The sequence below is a fragment of the Chiloscyllium plagiosum genome, unplaced genomic scaffold, assembly GCF_037043375.1.
Source record: "Chiloscyllium plagiosum isolate Xiang-an unplaced genomic scaffold, Cpla_swu_hap1 HiC_scaffold_2, whole genome shotgun sequence".
NCBI lineage: Eukaryota > Metazoa > Chordata > Chondrichthyes > Orectolobiformes > Hemiscylliidae > Chiloscyllium > Chiloscyllium plagiosum.
In genome coordinates, this window is record NW_028270140.1 from 164,613,984 (window position 1) to 164,635,058 (window position 21,075).

General features: G+C 45.5%; 1 protein-coding gene across 1 annotated transcript in view; it reads right to left on the bottom strand.

The window, feature by feature from the left end:
- Positions 1–21,075, bottom strand: part of nup155 (nucleoporin 155) — a 206,695-nt gene that overhangs the window by 54,328 nt on the left and 131,292 nt on the right. Inside the window, exons 20-22 of the mRNA XM_087975422.1 lie at positions 13,019–13,085; positions 10,889–11,004; positions 10,096–10,193 (exon numbers count right to left, since the gene is read on the bottom strand). Of these exons, the coding sequence (XP_087831548.1) occupies positions 10,096–10,193; positions 10,889–11,004; positions 13,019–13,085 (281 nt within the window). The remainder of the gene's footprint in view (positions 1–10,095; positions 10,194–10,888; positions 11,005–13,018; positions 13,086–21,075) is intronic.

Here is a 21,075-nt window from a genome sequence, read left to right on the forward strand (position 1 = left end):
TGAGGTATGCAGAGAAGAGGTGTTGGAAATTCTGGAAAGGGTGAAAATAGATAAGTCCCCTGGGCCTGATGGCATTTATCCTAGGATTCTCTGGGAAGCAAGGGAGGAGATTGCAGAGCCATTGGCCTTGATTTTTATGTCCTCATTGTCTACAGGAGTAGTGCCAGAAGATTGGAGGCTAGCAAATGTGGTTCCCTTGTTCAAGAAGGGGAGTAGGGATAACCCTAGTAACTATAGGCCAGTGAGTCTCACTTCTGTTGTGGGCAAAATCTTAGAGAGAATTGTAAGGGATAGGATTTATGAACATCTGGATAGGAATAATGTGATCAAGGATAGTCAGCATGGTTTTGTGAAGGGCAGGTCGTGCCTCACAAACCTTATTGAATTCTTTGAGAAGTTGACTAAGGAGGTGGACGAGGGGAAAGCAGTAGATGTGGTGTATATGGATTTTAGTAAGGCGTTTGATAAGGTTCCCCATGGTAGACTACTGCAAAAAATACGGAAGTATGGCATTGAGGGTGAGTTGGAGGTTTGGATTAGGAGTTGGCTGGCTGGAAGAAGACAGAGGGTAGTAGTTGATGGCAAAGGTTCATCTTGGAGTGCCGTCACAAGCGGTGTTCCGCAAGGATCTGTTTTGGGACCATTGCTGTTTGTCATTTTTATAAATGACCTGGAGGAGGGGTTAGAAAGTTGGGTGAGCAAGTTTGCGGATGATACGAAAGTCGGAGGAGTTGTAGACAGTGAGGAAGGATGTGGCAGGTTACAGCGGGATATAGATATGCTGCAGAACTGGGCAGAAAGGTGGCAAATGGAGTTCAATGTAGCTAAGTGTGAGGTGATTCACTTTGGTAAGAGTAATAAAAAGATGGGGTACTGGGCTAACGGTCGGATACTTGGTAGTGTGGATGAGCAGAGGGATCTTGGTGTCCATGTACACAAATCTTTGAAAGTTGCCACCCAGGTAAATAGTGCGGTGAAGAAGGCATATGGCGTACTGGCTTTTATTGGTAGAGGAATTGAGTTCCGGAGTACTGAGGTCATGTTGCAGTTGTATAAGACTCTGGTGCGGCCGCATCTGGAATATTGTGTGCAGTTTTGGTCGCCATACTATAGGAAGGATGTGGAGGCACTGGAACGGGTGCAGAGGAGGTTTACCAGGATGTTGCCTGGTATGGTAGAAAGATCGTATGAGGAAAGGCTGAGGCACTTGGGGTTGTTTTCATTGGAGAAAAGAAGGTTTAGGGGAGACTTGATAGAGGTGTATAAGATGATTAGGGGTTTAGATAGGGTCGACAGTGAGAATCTTTTTCCTCGTATGGAGTCAGCTATTACAAGGGGGCATAGCTTTAAATTAAGGGGGGGTAGGTATAGGACAGATGTTAGGGGTAGGTTCTTTACTCAGCGAGTCGTGAGTTCATGGAATGCCCTGCCAATAGCAGTGGTGGACTCTCCCTCATTATGGGCATTTAAGCGGGCATTGGATAGGCATATGGAGGATAGTGGGCTAGTGTAGGTTAGGTGGGCTTGGATCGGCGCAACATCGAGGGCCGAAGGGCCTGTACTGCGCTGTATTCTTCTATGTTCTATAGATTTAAAATTATTGTCAGAGAGGAGGTTCTGAATGGTCTGGCAGACTTATAAGTTGATAAATGGAGAAAAACATGAGAAAGGTGCAAAACAAAAGGCTTTGGGAACACTTGTGCATGAAATGCAGAAAGCTGGCAAACGATGCAGCAGGTAATCAGCAAAGCTATTAGAATATTGACTTTTACTTCAGGGCGATTGGATTATAAGAGTAAGGAAGTCACTCCAACTGTACAAGATCCTGTTGAGATCACATCTGGAGCACAGAGGAGCTTTGGTTCACTTACTTTAGGAAATATATCATTTCAAAGGAAATACTAGAGAAAAGATTTACTAGGATTATCCCTCATTTGGGTGAATTGTCTTATGAGCAAAGGCTATGCAGGTTGGGAATCTAAGTTGAGAAGAATGAGAGGTGGTCTCATTGATTCTTAAAGGGTTTGACATGGTAAATGCTGGGGGAGGTGATGACCTAGTGATGTTATTGCTGAACTGTTAATCCAGAGACCGAGGTAATGTTCTGGGGACCTGGGTTCAAATCCTGCCTGCTCAGATGGTGCAATTTGAATTCAATAAAATTCTAGAATTAAGAGGCTAATGATGACTACAAATCCATTGTCGATTGTCAGAATAACCCAACTGCTTCACAAATGTCTTTTAGAAAAGGAAATTGCCACCCCTATCTGATCTGGTCTACATGTGACTCCAGACCGACAGCAATGTGGTTGACTCTGAACTGCTCTCTGGGCAATTAGGTATGGGCATTAAATGCTGGCTGAGCCAGCAACACCCTCATCCTGAGAGCGAATTTAAAAAAAGTCTCCCTCACTGTCTCAGAATAAAGAGGTACAAATCTAAGGCAGAGATGAGAAAGAACGATCTCTCTGCGATTTGAGCCTTTGGAACTCCTTGCTATAGAGAGTTGTGTGCAATTAAGGCTAAGATAGTTAGATTTTTGAACAGAAGGGGAATCAAGGGTTGTGGGTGTGAGGAATATCAAGTCAGCCATGATCTTATTGATTGACAGAGGAGGCTCAAGAGACCAAAAGGCCTACTTTTGTACCTTTACTGATGGAGTCATAAAGTTACACAACATAGGAACAGGACCTTCATTCCACCATGTCTATGCCAACTAATGGAGACCAAACTGATCCCATTTACCTGCATTTGGTCCATCACCAACAACATCCTGGCATTTTAAATGTTCGTCCAAGTGCTTCTTAAATGTTGCGAAAGTACTTGCTTACACCACCATGTCAGGCAGTCCGTTCCATATTTACTCCACCTTCTGGGTGGAAAAAAACTCTTCCTCAGACTTCCTCTAAATCATTTACTCCTCACCTTAATCTTAGGTCCTCTCGTCTTATAAATCTCCAGAGCTGGATGACATGCATCCCAAGCATTTGAGTGAGGCAAGACAGGAACTTTTAGGAGTACTGACAATATTTTTCAATTCCTGTAAGGCCATAGAAAAGGGGCCAAGGGACTTGAGGACAGCAATTATGGCATAATTACTCATCAAAAGTACAAAGGATAAATCTGGAAACTATAGACCAATCAATCCAACCTTAGTGGTGGGGAAACTATTGGAAGGAATTCTGAGGGATAGAAATAACCTGCGCTTGAACAGACAGGGAGTAATCAACAGTCAGCACGGGAGGTCATGGATGACCAACTTGATTTAATTTTCCGAAGAGGTGACCAGGTGAGTGGATGAGGACAATGCATTCAACATTGTCCACTTGGAGTTCCACAGGCTTTTCATAAGGTCCAACATGGGAGACTGATAGTGAAGCTTAAGACCCCATGAGATCCAAGGAAATCTGGTTACTTGGATCCAGAATTAGCTGACCAGCAGGAAACAGAGGGAGATGGTCAAGTGATGTTGATGTGACTGGAAGCCTGTCTACAGTAGGGTTCTACAGTGATCACTGTCAGAGTTCTTGCTGTTTCTGATCATATAAATGATTAAAACTTGAAAGTCGGGTGGTTGATCACTAAGTTTGCAGATGATACAACTTGATAGGGTGATAAACAGGGGTTCGCCTTATATGACTGGAGTATATAGATGCTGGTCAGATGGGCAATCTATGGCAAATGGAATGTAATCTGGATAAGTGTGAGGTGATGTACTTAGGCAGGACAATCAATCCAGGGAATACACGTGGAATGGAAGGACCATGGGAAGCACTGAGGAACAGATGGACCTTGGTGTGTATGTCCACTGGCCCTTTAAAGGAGCGGGACAGGGAGATGAAGTGATCAAGTCAAAGAGGATACTTGCCTTTATTAGCCGAGGCTTTAAGAGCAGAGAGGGTGTGTATTGGAACTCAGCCAATGTTCTAGGGACCTGGGTTCAAACGACACCACAGCAGATGGTGGAATTTGAATTCAATTAAAAAAAACTGGAATTAAAAGTCTTAAGGTGATGATGAAACCATTGCTGATTGTCAAAAAAACCAATGTGATTCATTAATGCTCTGTCGGGAAGGAAAATTGCCATCCTCACCCAGCCTGGCCCACATGTGATTTCACATCCGTAACAATGTTGTCGACTCTTAAATCCCCACAAAATGGTCCAGCAAGCCACTGAGTTGTAACAATTTCAACCAAATCTCAACAAAGAAATTAAACAGAATGGACGAACTGGAATCAACCTCAGCACGGGAAAAGACAACAGCAAGAAACAGTCTTAGATTAGATTAGATTACTTACAGTGTGGAAACAGGCCCTTCGGCCCAACAAGTCCACACCGACCCGCCGAAGCGCAACCCACCCATTCCCCTACATTTACCCCTTTTACCGAACACTACGGGCAATTTAGCATGGCCAATTCACCTGACCTGCACATCTTTGGACTGTGGGAGGAAACCGGAGCACCCGGAGGAAACCCACGCAGACACGGGGAGAATGTGCAAACTCCACACAGTCAGTCGCCCGAGTCGGGAATTGAACCCGGGTCTCTGGCGCTGTGAGGCAGCAGTGCTCACCACTGTGCCACCGTGCAAAGTCCTTCTTACTAACATCTGTGGATTGGTACCAAAATTGCGAGTGCTGTCTCAAAGACTACTCAAGCAACAGCATGGCATTGTGTAGTCATATTCACGGAACCATGCCTTATACACAGCTCTAACTCATTGGAGAAGGTAGTTCCACAAATATCCTCAACTGCTAGGAAAGGGGAGCCAAGCACGTGACACACCTTGGCCTCCTCCAGGGATGTCCAGCATCACAAATACCAGTCTTCAGACAATTTCATTCACTCCAATGTGATACCAAGAAACGGTTGGAGACACTGGATACAGCAAAGGCTATGGATCTGGACAACATTCCAGCAATGCTATTGAAGACTTGTGCTTCAGAACTTGGCGCACTCTCAGCCAAGTTATTTCAATACAGTTACAACACTGGCATCTACCTGACAATGTGGAACATATCCCAGTTATGTCCTGGACACACAGAGCAGGACAAATTCAACCTGGCCAATTACTGCCCCAGCACTTTACTACTGATCCCGAGAAAAGTGACAGAAGGAATCATCAGCTAGCAAGCAGCAGCTGCTCAGCGACACCCAGTTTGGGTATGGCCAGGGTGCCTCAGGTCCTGGCCTCATTAACAGCCTTGTTTCAAAATTGGGCTAAAGAGCTGAATTCCAGAGGAGAGGGGAGAGTGACTAACCTTGAGATCAAGGTCATCATTGCACCAAATGCGATCTTGGGGAAGTTGGGACCTCTACAAACAGGATGGTCTTCAATTGAACCAGAGGGGTACGAATATCCTGGGTGGGAAATTTGCTGGTGCTATTCAGGTGAGTTTAAACTAGTTCAGCAGGGGGAATAGAAACCTGAGGTGTAGTTCCAGTGCACAGGAGGATGAGAGTAGGGAGGACATGGTCAGGATTTCATGGTCACAAGAACGCGCTGGCAGACAGCAAGCTGGTTTGAAGTGTGTCTACTTCAATGCCTGGAGTATCCGAAAGAAGGTAGGTGAGCTTGCAGCATGGATAGGTAGCTGGGATTTTGATGTTGTGGCCATTTCGGAGACATGGATAGAGCAGGGTCAGGAATGAATGTTGCAGGTTCCAGGGTTTAGATCTTTCATTAAGAACAGGGAAGGCGGTAAAAGAGGGGGAGGTGTGGCCTTGTTAGTCAAGGACAGTATAACGGTGGCTGAAAGAATTTTGATGAGGGCTCATCTACTGAAGTGGTATGGGCTGAGGTTAGAAACAGGGGAGGAGAGGTCCTTTTATAGGCCTCTGCAGAGTTCCAGGGATGGGGATGAAAGGATTGACAAAATGATTATTATGGGGGATTTTAACTTCCCGAACATATAACTCAAGTACATCGGATAGATCAGTTTTTGTCCAATATATGCAGGAGGGTGTCCTGACACAGTACGTCGAAGGGCTGACAAGAGGGGAGACCACACTGGATCTGGTGCTTGGAAATGAACCAGGCCAGGTGTTTGATTTAGTTGTAGTCGAGCACTTTGGAGAGAGGGACCATAATTCGGTCATGTTTAATTTAGTGATGGAAAGGGATAGGTAAATGCTGCAGATCAAGAGTTATCGATGGGGCAAGGGCAATTATAATGCGATTAGGCAAGACTTAGGATGCAGAGAATGGGGTAGCAAAATGCAAGGGATGGGGACAATCAAAACGTGGAGCTGTTTTAAGAAACAGATATTGCGTGTCTTTGATAGGTATGTCCCTGTCAGGCAGGTAGGAAGCGATAAGGTAAGGGAACCATGATTTACAACAGAAACTGCATCTCTTGTTAAGTGGAAGACCGAGGCTTGTGTGGCGCCAAGACGAGATAGTTCAGATGAGGCGATAGAGAGTTACAGAATAGCTCGGAAGGATGTAAAGAGATAGTTAAGAAGAGCAAAGAGAGGACATGAGCAGTCTTTAGCAGGTAGAATAAAGGAGAACCCTAAAGCTTTCTATAGGTATATGAGGAATAAAAGAACAGGGAGGGTGGAAAAAGAGGAGGGGGTGTAGCATTGCTAATCAGAGAGTGCATCACAGCTACAGAAACGAAGGTTGTTGAGGAAGGTTTGTCTTCTGAGTCAGTATGGGTGGGAGTTAGAAACAGAAAGGGAACAGCCACCTCATTGGAGGTCTTCTCCAGATCCCCTAATAGCAGTAGGGAGATTGAAGAACTCATAGGTGGACAGCTTTTGGAAAAATGCAGATGGAGCAAGGTTACTGTTATGGATGACTTCAACTTTCCCCATATTGACTGGAGGAGAAAGTGAGGTCTGCAGATGCTGGAGATCAAAGTTGAAACTTTATTGCTGGAACAGCACAGCAGGTCAGGCAGCATCCAGGGAACAGGAGATTCCTGAAGAAGGGCCTGTGCCCGAAACGTCGAATCTCCTGTTCCCTGGATGCTGCCTGACCTGCTGTGCTGTTCCAGCAATAAAGTTTCAACCCATATTGACTGGAACCTCCTTAGTGCAGATGGTTTGGATGGTGCCGTTTTTGTCAGGCGTGTTCAGGAGGGTTTCCTTCCTCAGTATGTAGACAGATGGACGAGGGGAGAGGCCATTTTGGATTTGGTGCTTGGCAATGAGCCAGGACAGGTGTCAGATCTCGCCGTGGGAGAACACTTTGGGGACAGTGACCACAACTGCCTCACATTTACCATAACTTTGGAGATGGAAAGGAGCAGTTACCAAGGGAAGATATTTAATTGGGGAATAGGAAATTATGACGCTATCAGACAGGAGTTGGGAAGTACAGACTGGGAGCAATTGTTCCACAGAAAGACCACATCAAACATGTGGAAACTGTTCAAGAAGCAGTTATTGCGAGTGATGCACATATTTGTTCCTCTGAGACAGGTAAGAAGGGGTAAGATTAAGGAGCCTTGGATGACATGAACAGAGGAACTTCTCGTCCAAAGGAAGAAGGCAACTTATGTAAGGTGAAGGAAGTAAGGATTTAGAACAGCTTTAGAGGATTACAGGCTTATGAGAAAGGAGCTCAGAACTGAACTGAGGAGAACCAGGAGGGGGCATCACAAAGGCCTGGCAGGAAGGATTAGGGAGTCCCCAAAAGCATTTTACTCATATGTGAGGAATAACAGAATGATCAGGGAGAAGGTAGGGCCGATCAGGGATAGCATAGGGGACTTGTGCATGGAGTCTGAGCAGATAGGGGAAGCCCTCAATTAGTGTTTTGCTTTGGTTTTCAGTATGGAAAGGGACCTTGTTGTGAATCAGATCTTTGAGGAGCTGGGAAACAGGCTTAAACAGATCAAGATTGATGAAGTTGAAGTCCTGGAAATGTTGGCAAACATTAAGATTGATAAGTCCCCAGGGCCAGACCAGATTTATCCTAGGCTGCTCCGGGAAGTGAGAAAGGAAGTTGCTCCGCCACTGGCGAAGATCTTTGCCTCCTCACTCTCCACATGAGTTGGACCAGACGATTGGAAGGAGGTAAACGTTATTCCTGTTTTCAAGAAGGGGAATAGGGAAATCCCTGGCAATTACAGACTAGTCAGGCTTACGTCAGTGGTCAGCAAAGTTTTAAAAAGAATTTTGAGGGATAGGGTTTATAAGTATTTGAAAAAGCATAGCGTGATTAAAGGCAGTCAGTATGGCTTTGTGAGGGGCAGGACATGCCTCACAAATCTTATTGAGTTCTTTGAGGTGGTGACATGACAGGTCGATGACAGTCGAGCAGTGGATGTGGTGTATATGGACTTCAGCAAGGCATTTGATAAGGTTCCCCACAGTAGGCTCATTCATAAAGTCAGGAAGTATGGGATACAGGGAGATTTGGCTATCTGGATTCAGAATTGGTTGGCTGACTGAAGGCAGAGATTAGTTGTAGACGGAAGGTATTCTGCCTGGTGGTCAGTGGTGAGTGGTGTCCTGCAGGGCCTCTGCTCTTTGTAGTTTTTATAATTGACTTGGATGAGGAGGTTGAGGGGTGGTTTAGTAAATTTGCCAATGACACAAAGGTTGGAGGTGCCGTTGGTAGTATCGAGGGCTATTGCAGGCCGCAGCACGACATAGATAGGATGCAGAGCTGGGCTGAGAAATGGCAGATGGAGTTCAACCTGGATAATGCGAAGTGATGCAGTTTGGAAGGTTGAACTTGAATGCTGAATATAGGATTAAAGACAGGATTTTTGGCATAAACAGAGGGATCTTGGTGTTCAAGTGCATTGATCCCTCAAAGTTGCCACCCAAGTGGATACGGTTGTTAAGAAAGTATATGGCATTTTGGCTTTCATTAACAGGGGTATTGAGTTTAAGAGCCATGAGGTTTTGCCACAGCTCTACAAGACACTGTGAGACCACACTTGGAATATTGTGTCCAGTTCTGGTCACCCATTATAAAGAAGGTTTACCTGGAGGGCTTGTCTTTCGAAGAAAGGTTGACTAAGCTTGGACTTTTCTCTTTGGAGAGGAGGAGTAAAAGAGGCAACCTGATCGAGTTATCCAAGATATTGAGAGGAATGGATAGAGTCAATCGGAATTGGGGCAAACTCTCCGCTGATTGGGACCAAAGATCTTGGTACATCGAAAGATGGTTGTGGTTGCTGGAGGTCAGTCATCTCAGCAGGAGTTCCTCAGGGTAGTGTCCTCAGCCCAAACATCTCTAGCTACTTCAATAATAACCTTCCCTTCATCATAAGGTCAGATATGAGGAAGTTTGGTGAGTCCCAGTCTTTCCAGATCTCAAGTCTGGACGGCAAGGCATGGTGGCACAGTGGTTAGCACTGCTACTTCACAGCACCAGAGACCCGGGTTCAATTCCCGCCTCAGGTGACTGACTGTGTGGAGTTTGCACATTCTCCCCGTGTCTGCGTGGGTTTTCTCTGGGTGCTCCGGTTTCCTCCCACAGTCCAAAGATGTGCAGGTTAGGTGAATTGGCCATGCTAAATTGCCCATAGTGTTAGGTGAAGGGGTAAATGTAGGGGAATGGGTCTGGGTGGATTGCGCTTCAGTGGGTCGGTGTGGACTTGTTGGGCCAAAGGGCCTGTTTCCACACTGTAAGTAATCTAATCTAATCTAATCTAAAACAAAAGTCCTCCACTCCCAGCAACACCCTGGTAAACGTTTTCTATATGTTCTCCAGTTCAGTAAAGTATTCCAGTAGAGGCCTCACCAATGCCCTATGCAACCTCAACATGATATACTAATTCCTATACTCAAAGGTCTGAGGAATGAAGTCAAACATGCCAAATGTCTTCTCCACCACCCTGTCTACCTGCGACGCAAATTTCAAAGCATTATGTACTTAAATCCCTAAGTGTCTCTGTTCCATAACAATAAGTAGGGCCCTACAATTTATTGCACAATTCCTATCATGAACTATTTCTGAAATAGATGTCATTTTTCAATCATGTTTTCTGCTAAATTCCTTTCTGTCCACACCAGCCAACTATGTCATCATTGCTTTTTCATTACCCTGAAGTTTAGCAGAATTGTTTCCAACGTTTCTATTCTGTAACCATTTGATGATTGCAGTTTAAGTGAATCTATAAACTACTCACTGTGGTATTTCCTTTGTAGCTCCTGTTGAACTTGCTGTGAACCTCCGTCAGGACGTATGAAACCCAGCAGCCGCTGTGGTACATTGGAAGCACTAAAGCTGCAAAAGTAAATGTTAGCCAGTTCAGAAAACCAATGCTATCAATATGGGGTAACATTCTGACCAGATAGCATGGGGTAACAATCACTGCCTAGGTGCCACAGGGCAACATTCACCATAAAATGCAGGAGCAAAAATAAGTCATTCAGCCCATTGAGTCTGCTCTGCTATTCAATGAGATAATGGCTGACCTGATAATCCCCAACTTCATGTTGCTGCTCCTTCCCCATAATCCTTGACTCCCTTAATGATTAACAATCTGTCCATCTCAGCCTCAACAGCCCTGTGTGATAAACACTGTCACAGATTCAAGTCATCAACTTGATCCAATGGGACAACACTCACGGATTGCAGTGTGTGGGGAACACCCACTGACTGTTGAAAATGCTCACTGAGTGAGCTGTCTGACAAGGTAAAGGTATCAAATTTCCAGTTCTAAAGAACATCAGTGAACCTGATGTGCTTTTACAACAATGGTCAATATAAGACTGACAACCCCATACTGACTGCAGCGTGCTGGACATCATGTACTGATCATACAATGCAGAATGTTGCACATTGCCCGCACAGTGCAGGATTTCGCTGCTTGACTGCATAGTGTGGGAAGTTGAAAACTGAACACCGAATAGTGTCCCTCACTAACTGAGGGGTTTGGTGTTGGCATTACCTTCACTTCTGTTGCCCATTAATCTTACCTTGCATTTCCCAGAGTTCCAGATCCAAACTGGGAGTTTCTATCAAGGAATTCCCGCAATCCATTAAGTTCAAGCAGAATGCTCGCCAGACATTTTGCAGCAACACTGCTCTCAAACTGCAGGAAATCATGAATGAACCAGCATCAGCAAATTGCAAACTCAGTCCACTAAACACACCGTGACAGTTCGCAACACCTAAGAAAGGAGCTCACGTCAGCCCTGGCCACAAGACAGAGCTTCACAGGCCGGGGGACAGAGGGTCAGAGACCGGCGGACAGAGGTTTGGTTGATGAACAAAGGATTTTTGTCTAGCACAGGTCAGCAGACTGGGGGTTTCAAAACGACTATCCCAAGGGAGCATTAGCCTTACTGGGTGCCAGGGATTTTGCTGGGGCCAAAGGTCAGCTGTAACCAGGGCTGGAGGAGCTGTACATAGGAACATATGAAACAGAGGCAGAAGCAGACCAATCAGCCCCCAAAGCCTGTTCTGTTCTTGCATAAAATCATGGCCAATGTGTTGTTTTGATTTCTACATTTCCATCTATTGCAATAATCCTTGATTCCTTCATCATCTTACAAAAAATTTAACAGTCCTATCCCACCACCTGAGTGTACCAAAGTTGCGTAACCCTCTTCGGAAGGGTGGCCTTGGACTGAAGGATAGATGGGCTTGTCAGATGGGCAGTTATTTGGGTAGTTAAGGCAGCCTATGGGACTCTTTTGCCTTTATCAGGTGAAGCATACAGAGCAGTGAGATCATGTTGGAACTCAAGCCTTTGATTAGGAGTACGGTGGACTGGTTCGTGCATTCTCAAAAGGATGTGATTGTACTGAAGGGGCTGCAAAGTAGGCTCACCAGGATGTTACCGGGGAAGAGCATTTAAACTGTGAAGAGGCACTGAATAAGCAAGGGTGGTTTTCTTTGGAGCAGAGAAGGTTGAATGGGGACCTGACAGAACTAAGATAGATATAACATTATGAGGCGCATGGTCATTATGGATAGAAGGCAGCTGTTCCCCTTAGTTGAAGGGTCAGGAATAAGGTGGTGTATTGAGTCGGAAGAGATAGGAGAGGTCTTGAATGAGTACATTTCTTCAGTATTTACAAATGAGAGGGACCATATTGTTGAAGAGGAGAGTATGAAACGGCCTGGTAAGCGAGAGGAGATACTTGTTAGGAAGGAAGATGTGTTGGGCATTTTGAAAAACTTGAGGATAGACAGGTCCCCCGGACCTGACGGGATAATATCCTGGGATTATGTGGGAAGCAAGAGAGGAAATTGCAGAACCGTTGGCAATGATCTTTTCGTCTTCACTGTCAACGGGGGTGGTACCAGGGGACTGGAGAGTGGAGAATTTTGTGCCCCTGTTCAAAAAAGGGAATAGGGATAACCCCGGGAATTACAGGCCAGTTAGTTGCCCTCTGTTGGTCTTTATAAGCTTCAAAATCCTCTGGTTTCCCACTGTCGTTCATCAAATTATATGTTTTTTCTTTGCTTTTATGCTATCCCTGACTTACCTGGTCAGCCATGGTTGTCTCATCCTCCCTGTATCAGGCCTCGTTTTCCTCGAATGAATCTCTGCTTTGTCTCCTGAATTACTCCCAGAAACTCCTGCCATTGCTGTTCCACTGTCTTTCCTGCAAGGCTCCTCTCCCAGTCAATTCTACCCAGCTTCTCTGTTATGCCTCTGTAGTTGCCTTTCTTAAGCTGTAATACCGTTAGCTCTGATTCTATCTTCTCCCTCTCAAATTTCACAGTAAGTTCAATCATATTATGATCACTGCCTCCCAAGGGTTCTTTCATCTTAAGCTCGTTATCAATTCAGCCTCATTGCACAACAATAAATCCAGTATTGCCTATTCCCTAATGGGCTCCACCACAAGTCTTTCCTACACATCTTTTGTATCTCTTGGTGTATCCTGACTACAGTTTGGAGACCTGAACTATGTTTTTTTTTAATCTTTGCCACTTATTTTGTGCCAACTGCAAACTTTGAAATATTACATTTGGACCCTATCAATATTAGTGTGCACTCACTATTTCTACTTGTAAAAGTGTAAAGTGTTCAAGTGTGTCCACTCACGAGAATTTGCTGAAATGTTGTAGTCTATAACAATGCATGCACTCACCAGTACTGTCTGTTGCCTTAAATGAGGGACAGTCTCTTCCACTGCTATACTGCTGTCCCAGATATTCCTGCAAAACAAAATATACTCCTGCTTTACTTTTATCACAGCTCCCTATTTCAATACACCAGAAATTTAGCTGTTGTATAAAGAATCATCACACTCCTAATTTAAGACATAATTGAGATGCAAGATTATCCATTATGTATATCATAGTAGTTGCCACACTCCCACCTTAATGCTCAGGAAATAGGTATTTGCAGCCAATAGTCTGAAGCTCAACAAAATGGTCACTCCATTGACCAGACTGGATTATTATTACCATAATACAGTGGAAAAAGCTAATTCACAGAATCTGACAGCCCAGCAGTACAGAAAGAGACCACTCTACCCATTATGACTGCACTGGCTCTGCATGAGCATTTCATTTAAGACAATTCTCTAGACTTCTTCCCTTAACCCTGCATTTTGCTTTTCAAATCCTACTCATTGACTACAGTTCAGCCTTCAACATTATTATCCTCTGGGAACTGATGACTTGATCTCGGACTAAGCTCCACTCTCTGCAACTGGATCCTCAGTTTCCTGACCCACAGGCCACAATCAGTGAAGATTGGGGACAATATTTTATGCTCACTAACACTCAACACTGGAGTCCCCCAGAGATGCGTACTCAGCCCCCCTACTGTACTCACTGTATACCCATGACTGCGTCGCCAAATACCAGACTAATGACATTTACAAGTTTGCTGGTGACACCACCATAGTCAGTCGAATCTCAGATGGCGACGAAACAGACTATAGACAGGAGGTGGAAGACCTGAAAAAATGGTGCACTGAGAACAACCTAGCTCTCAATGCCGGCAAAACCAAGGAACTCAATATTGACTTTTGGCGGGATATTACTCAAGCCCCCCCCCCCACACATTAACAGCACAGAGGTGGAAGGAGTGGAAAGTGTCAAGCTCCTGGGAGTGGTCATCACCAACAAGCTTTCTTGGACTCTTCATGTGGACGCACTGGTTACAAAGGGCCAACAACGTCTCTTCTTCCTCAGGCAGCTGAGGAAATTTGGCATGACGGTGAATACCCTTGCCAACTTTTATAGATGTGCCATTGAGAACATTTTGTCTGGATGTATCACTACCTGGTATGGCAGCTGTACCATTCAGGATCGGAGACGGTTACAGAGATGGTGAACTCGGCCCGGACAATTACAAAGGCCAACCTCCCATCTGTAGAATCCATCTACCAGGTCCGCTGTCAAAGAAAGGCCGCCAGCGTTGATGAACAGAGAGATCTCAGTGCCCAGGTGCACAAATCCATCGAGGACAGGCATCTCAGTACCTCACTTCAACTCAAACCCATGGATAACCTCACGGTGGTGCACTTCTCTAGATTCCACCCTAAACACATTAAAACAGCCACCCACAACGGACAAGCCCTACGCGCACACAAAATCTGTTCAGATGCGGAGTGTTAGCCTTCATCGGTAGGAGGATTGAGTTTTGGAGCCATGAGGTCATGCTTCAGCAGTTCAAGACACTGATAAGGCTGCGCCTGGAATATTGCGTGCAGTTCTGGTCACCACATTTTAGGAAGGATGTGGTAGCTTTGGAAAGGGTTCAGAGAAGATTTATATGGATAATAATGGAATAGTTTAGTTTAGATGGGCATCAGATTAATTTCATAGATCAGCACAACATCAAGGGCCAAAGGACTTGTACTGCGCTGTACCGTTTTATGTTCTATGTACTTGAACTATAGTATTCCCAGAAAATATTTGGAAAGTTGAAGTCTCCCATAGCAACTACCCTGTCACTCTCGCTCCTATCGAGGATTATCTTTGCTATCGTATCCTCTATATCTCTGGAACTATTCGGAGACCTATAGAAAGCTCCCAACAGGTTGACCTCTCCTTTCCTGTTTTGAACCTCTGCCCATACTACCTCAGGAGACAAATTCTCAAGCGTCCTTTCTGCAACCGTAAAATAACCTAACCTACGCACCCCTCAATTCACTGCTATCCATTTGCATGTCCAGCAGTTGGTTCAATGTCCCTAATGACTTCGCTTCCACCACCACCGCTGGGAATGCATCTGCGTAAAGAACCTTCCTCTGACGTCCCCTCTATACTTTCCTCCGAATATCTCAAAACTTGGACCCCTCGTACCAGTCAATCCTGCCATGGGGGAGAAGTCTCTGGCTATTGACTCTATCCAAGCTTCTCACTACCTTGTACACTTCGATCAGGTCGCCTCTCTTCCTCCTTCTCTCCAGCGAGAAGAGTCCGAGCTTAGTCAACCTCTCTTCATAAGACAAGCCCTCAAGTGCAGGCAGCATCCTGATAAACCTTCTTTGCACCCTCTCCAAAGCCTCTGTATCTTTCCTATAATAGGTAGGCATAGTTGTGGATAGTTGGGAAGGATGCTGTGGGCTACAGAGAGACATAGATAAAATGCAGAGCTGATCTGAAAAGTGACAAATGGAGTTTAATGCAGAAAAGTGTGAGGCAGTTCACTTTGGAAGTAGTAACATGAATACAGAGTACTGGGCTAATGGTAAAAATCTTGGCAGTGTTGATGAACAGAGAGATCTCAGGGTCCAGGTGCATAAATCCCTGAAAGTTGCCACCCAGTTTGATAAGATTGTTAAGGCGGCATAAGGTGCATTGGTGTTTATTGGGAGAGGGATTGGCTTCGGAGCCACTAGGTCATGCTTCAGCTGTACAAAACTCTGGTGTGGCCACACCTGGGGTAATGCGTGCAGTTCTAGTCACCGCAATATAGAAAGGATGTGGAAGCTTTGGAAAGGGTTCAGAGGAGATTTACTAGGATGTTGCCTTGTATGGAGGGAAGGTCTTACGAGGAAAGGCTGAGGGAACGGAGGCTGTTTTTGTTAGAGAGAAGAAGGTTGAGAGGTGACTTAATCAAGATGTATAAGATAATCAGAGGGTTGGATAGAATGGACAGTGAGAACCTTTTTCTTCGAAGGGTGAAGGCTAACATGAGGGGACATAACTTTAAAGTGAGGGAGTAATTGATTTTGGACAGATATCAGGGGCAGCTTCTTTACTTAGAGAGAAGTAGGGGTGTGGAATGGCCTGCCTGCAACAGTAGCAGACTCACTGACGTTAACAGCATTTAAACGGGCACTGGACATACACATGGATAATAATGGAATGGTGTAGTCAGAGGGGCATCAGATTAATTTCGCAGATCGGTGCAACATCGAGGGCCGAAGGGCTGTATTGCGCTATACTGTTCGAGGTTCTAAAAAGACAATGTTGTCAAGAAAAATAATGAGATACAGGCTACTAGACTGGATGGGATTGAGATTCACAGGGAGGAGGTGTTAGCAACTCTGAAAAGTTAAAAGTAGATAAGTCCCCTGGGCTGGATGGGATTTAATCTTGCATTCCGTGGGAAGACAGGGAAGAGACTGCAGAGCCTTTGGCTTTGATCTTTTTGTCATCATTGTCTACTATTTTGGATACTGTGGGGGGGGGGGAATGACTTACCAGGGGAAAGCAATGGGGCACCTGCTGCTCAAAAGGGAAGGGGGACGAGGAGTAGAGCAGTAGTCATTGGGGACTCGATAGTTAGGGGGATAGATAGGAGGTTCTGTGGGGACGAGAGAGACTCACGGTTGGTGTGCTGCCTCCCGGGTGCCAAGGTCCGTGATGTCTCTGAGCGTGTTTTTGGGATCCTTAGGGGGGAGGGGGAGCAGCTCCAAGTCGTGGTCCATATTGGCACCAACGATATAGGTCGGAAGAGAGATGGGGACTTGAGGCAGAAATTCAGGGAGCTGGGATGGAAGCTTAGAGCTAGGACAAACAGAGTTGTTTTCTCTGGTTTGCTGCCCGTGCCACGTGCTAGTGAGGTGAGGAATAGGGAGAGAAAGGAGTTGAACATGTGGCTACAGGGATGGTGCAGGAGGGAGGGTTTCGGGTTTTTGGATAATTGGAGCTCTTTCTGGGGTAGGTGGGACCTCTACAAGCAGGATGGTCTTCATCTAAACCAGAGGGGTACCAATATTATGGGTGGGAAATTCGCTAAAGCTATTAAGGTGGATTTAAACTAATACAGCAGGGGGATGGGAACCAAAATTGTAGGACAGGTACAGAAGAGGTTGAGAGTAGGGAGCTCCAAAATCAAGTATCTGACACTGGCAAGCGAGAACCTGGTTTGAAGTGTGTACTTCAACGCGAGGAGCATCCGAAATAAAGTGGGTGAACTGGCAGGGTGGGTTGGTACCTGGGACTTTGATGTTGTGGCCATTACGGAGACATGGATAGAGCAGGGACAGGAATGGCTCTTGCCGGTTCCGGGATTCAGATGTTTCAGTAAGAACAGAGAAGTTGATAAAAGAGGGGTAGGTGTGGTATTGTTGATCAGGGACAATATTACAGTTGTAGAAAGGATGTTTGGGGACTCATTAACTGAGGGAGTATGGGCTGAGGTTAGAAATAGGAAAGGAGAAGTCACCATGCTGGGAGTTGTCTATAGGCCTCCGAACAGTCCCAGAGATGTAGTGGAAAGGATAGCAAAGATTATTCTCAATAGGAGTGAGAGAGGCAGGGTAGTTGTCATGGGGGACTTCAACTATCCAAATATTGACTGGGATCACTACAGTATGAGTACTATAGATGGGTCAGTTTTTGTCCAGTGTGTGCAGGAGGGCTTCCTGACACAGTATGTAGACAGGCCTACAAGGGGCGAAGCCACATTAGATTTAGTACTGGGTAACAAGCCTGGCCAGGTGTTAGAATTGTAAGTAGGTGAGCACTTTGGAGACAGTGATCACAATTCTGTCAGGTTTACTTGAGTGATGGAAAGGGATAGGTGTACTCCACCGAGCAAGAGTTACAGCTGGGGGAAGGGAAATTACGATGCAATTAGGCAAGATTTAGGAAGCGCAGAATGGGGAATGAAATTGCAGGGGATGAGCACATTAAAAATGTGGAACTTATTCAAGGAAAAGCTCCTGTGTGTCCTAGATAAGTATGTACCTGTCTACCTGTCTATAGAACGCATGAGCCGTGGTTTACTAAGGAAGTGGAATGTGTTGCTGGAAAAGTGCAGCAGGTCAGGCAGCATCCAAGGAGCAGGAAAATCGATGCTGCCTGACCTGCTGCGCTTTTCCAGCAAGACATTTTTCAGCTCTGATCTCCAGCATCTGCAGTCCTCACTTTCTCCGAAGGAAGTGGAATCCTTGGGAAAGAAGAAGGCGGCGGCTGATGTTAGGACAAAATGTGAAAACTCAGTTAGGGAGCTTCAGGGTTACAAGGAAGTCAGGAAAGACCTCAAGAGAGAGCTCAGAAGAGCCAGGAGGAGACATGAGAAGTTGTTGGTGGATAGGGCGGCACGGTGGCACAGTGGTTAGCACTGTTGCCTCACAGCGCCAGAGACCCGGGTTCAATTCCTGCCTCAGGCGACTGACTGTGTGGAGTTTGCACGTTCTCCCCGTGTCTGCGTGGGTTTCCTCCGGGTGCTCCGGTTTCCTCCCACAATCCAAAAAAATGTGCAGGTTAGGCAAATTGGCCATGCTAAATTGCCCGTAGTGTTAGATGAAGGGGTAAATATAGGGGAATGGGTCTGGGTGGGTTACGCTTCAGCGGGTCGGTGTGGACTTGTTGGGCCGAAGGGCCTGTTTCCACACTGTAAGTAATCTAATCTAATCTAAAAAAAAAGGATCAGGGTTAACCCTAAGGCTTTCCATAGGTATGTCAGGAATAAAAGAATGACAAGAGTTAAATTAGGGCCAATCAAGGATAATAGTGGGAGGTTGTGTGTGGACTCAGAGGAGATAGGGGAAGCACTAAATAAATATTTTTAGACAGTGTTCACTAGAGAAAATGTTGGTGAGGACTTGCATCTAGACTAGAAGAGATTAAGGTTCACAAGGAAGAGGTATTAGAAATCCTGCAGAGTATGAAAACAGACAAGTCCCCTGGGCAAGATGGGATCTATCCTGGGATCCTCTGGGAAGCAAGGGAAGAGATTGCCGAGCCTTTGGCATTGATCTTCAAATCATCATTGTCTACAGGAATAGTGCCCGAGGACTGGAGGATAGCAAATGTGGTTCCCTTGTTCAGAAAGGGTAGTAGAGACAACCCTAGTAATTATAGACCAGTGAGTTTCACTTCAGTTGTTGGTAAAGTGTTGGAAAAGGTTCTAAGAGATAGGATTTATAACCATCTGGAAAAGAATAATCTGATCAGGGACAGTCAGCGCAGTTTTGTGAAGGGTAGGTCGTGCCTAACGAATCTTATTGACTTTTTTGACAAAGTGACCAAACAGGTAGATGAGAGGAAACTGGTTGAAGTGGTGTACATGGATTTCAGCAAGGAATTCGATAAGGTTCCTCACAATAGGCTATTATACAAAATGCGGAGGAATAGGATTGTGGGAGACATAGCAGTTTGAATCAGTAATTGGCTTGCTGAAAGAAAACAGAGGGTTGTAGTTGATGGAACATGTTCATCTTGGTGTCCAGTTACTAGCGGCGTACCGCAAGGGTCGGTGTTGGGTCCGCTACTGTTCGTCATTTTTATAAATGACCTGGATGAGGGCTTAGAAGGGTGGGTTAGTAAATTTGCGGACGACACTAAGGTCGGTGGAGTTGCGGATAGTGACGAAGGATGTAGTAGGTTGCAGAGAGACATAGATAGGATGCAGAGCTGGGCTGAGAGGTGGCAAATGGAGTTTAATGTGGACAAGTGTGAGGTGATACACTTTGGACGGAGTAATCGGAATGCAAAGTACTGGGCTAATGGTAAGATTCTTGGGAGTGCAGATGAGCAGAGAGATCTCGGTGTCCATGTACACAGATCCCTGAAAGTTCCCACCCACATTGACAGGGTTGTTAAGGAGGCATAGAGTGTTTTGGCCTTTATTAATAGAGGGATTGAGTTCTGGAATCAGGAGGTTATGCTGCAGCTGTACAAAGCTCTGGTACGGCCACACTTGGAGTATTGTGTACAGTTCTGGTCACCGCATTATAAGAAGGATGTGGAAGCTTTGGAAAGGGTGCAGAGGAGATTTACTAGGATGTTGCCTGCTATGGAAGGAATGTCTTACAAGGAAAGGCTGAAGGACTTGAGGCTATTCTCGTTAGAGAGAAGAAGGTGACTTAATAGAGACATATAACATAATCAGAGGGTTAGATAGGGTGGACAGGGAGAGCCTTTTTCCAAGTATGTGGACGGCAAACACGAGGGGACACAACTTTAAAGTGAGGGGAGATAGGTATAAGACAGGTGTCAGAGGTAGTTTCTTTACTCAGAGAGTAGTAAGGGTATGGAATGCTTTGCCTGCATCGGTAGTAGATTTGCCAAATTTAAGTGCATTTAAGTCGTCATTGGACAGGCATAAGGACGTACATGGAATAGTGTAGGTGGGATGGGCTTCAGATTAGTATGACAGGGCGGCGCAACATCGAGGGCCGAAGGGCCTGTTCTGTGCTGTATTGTTCTATGTTCTATATCTCAGTGTCCAGGTACATAGATCCTTCAAAGTCGTCACCCAGGCTGATAGGGTCGTTAAGAAGGCAATGGTGTGTTAGCTTTTATTGGGAGAGGGATTGCGTTGTGTGTTCAGTTCTGATTACCACATTTTAGGAAGGATGTGGAAGCTCTGGAAAGGGTTCAGGGGAGATTTACTAGGATGTTGCCTGTATGGAGGGAAGTTATCATGAGGAAATGCTGAGGGACTTGAGGCTGTTTCAATAGAGAGATGAAGGTTGAGAGGTGACTTAATTGAGACATATAAGATATTCAGTGGGTTAGATAGCTCGGACAGTGAGAGCCTTTTTCATCCGATGGCGATGGCTAGCACAAGGGGAGTAGGGACGTGGAACGCACTGCTTGCAACTGTAGTAGACTCGCCAACTTTAAGGGCATTTAAATGGCCATTGGCTCGGACTAGAATAAAACAGTGCAGGTTAGATGGGCTTCGGATTGGTTTCACAGGTCAGCACTACATCGTGGGCGGAAGGATCTGTACTAAGCTGCAATGTTCTATGTTCTAATTTTACAGTGGAAGACGTAGCAACATAGC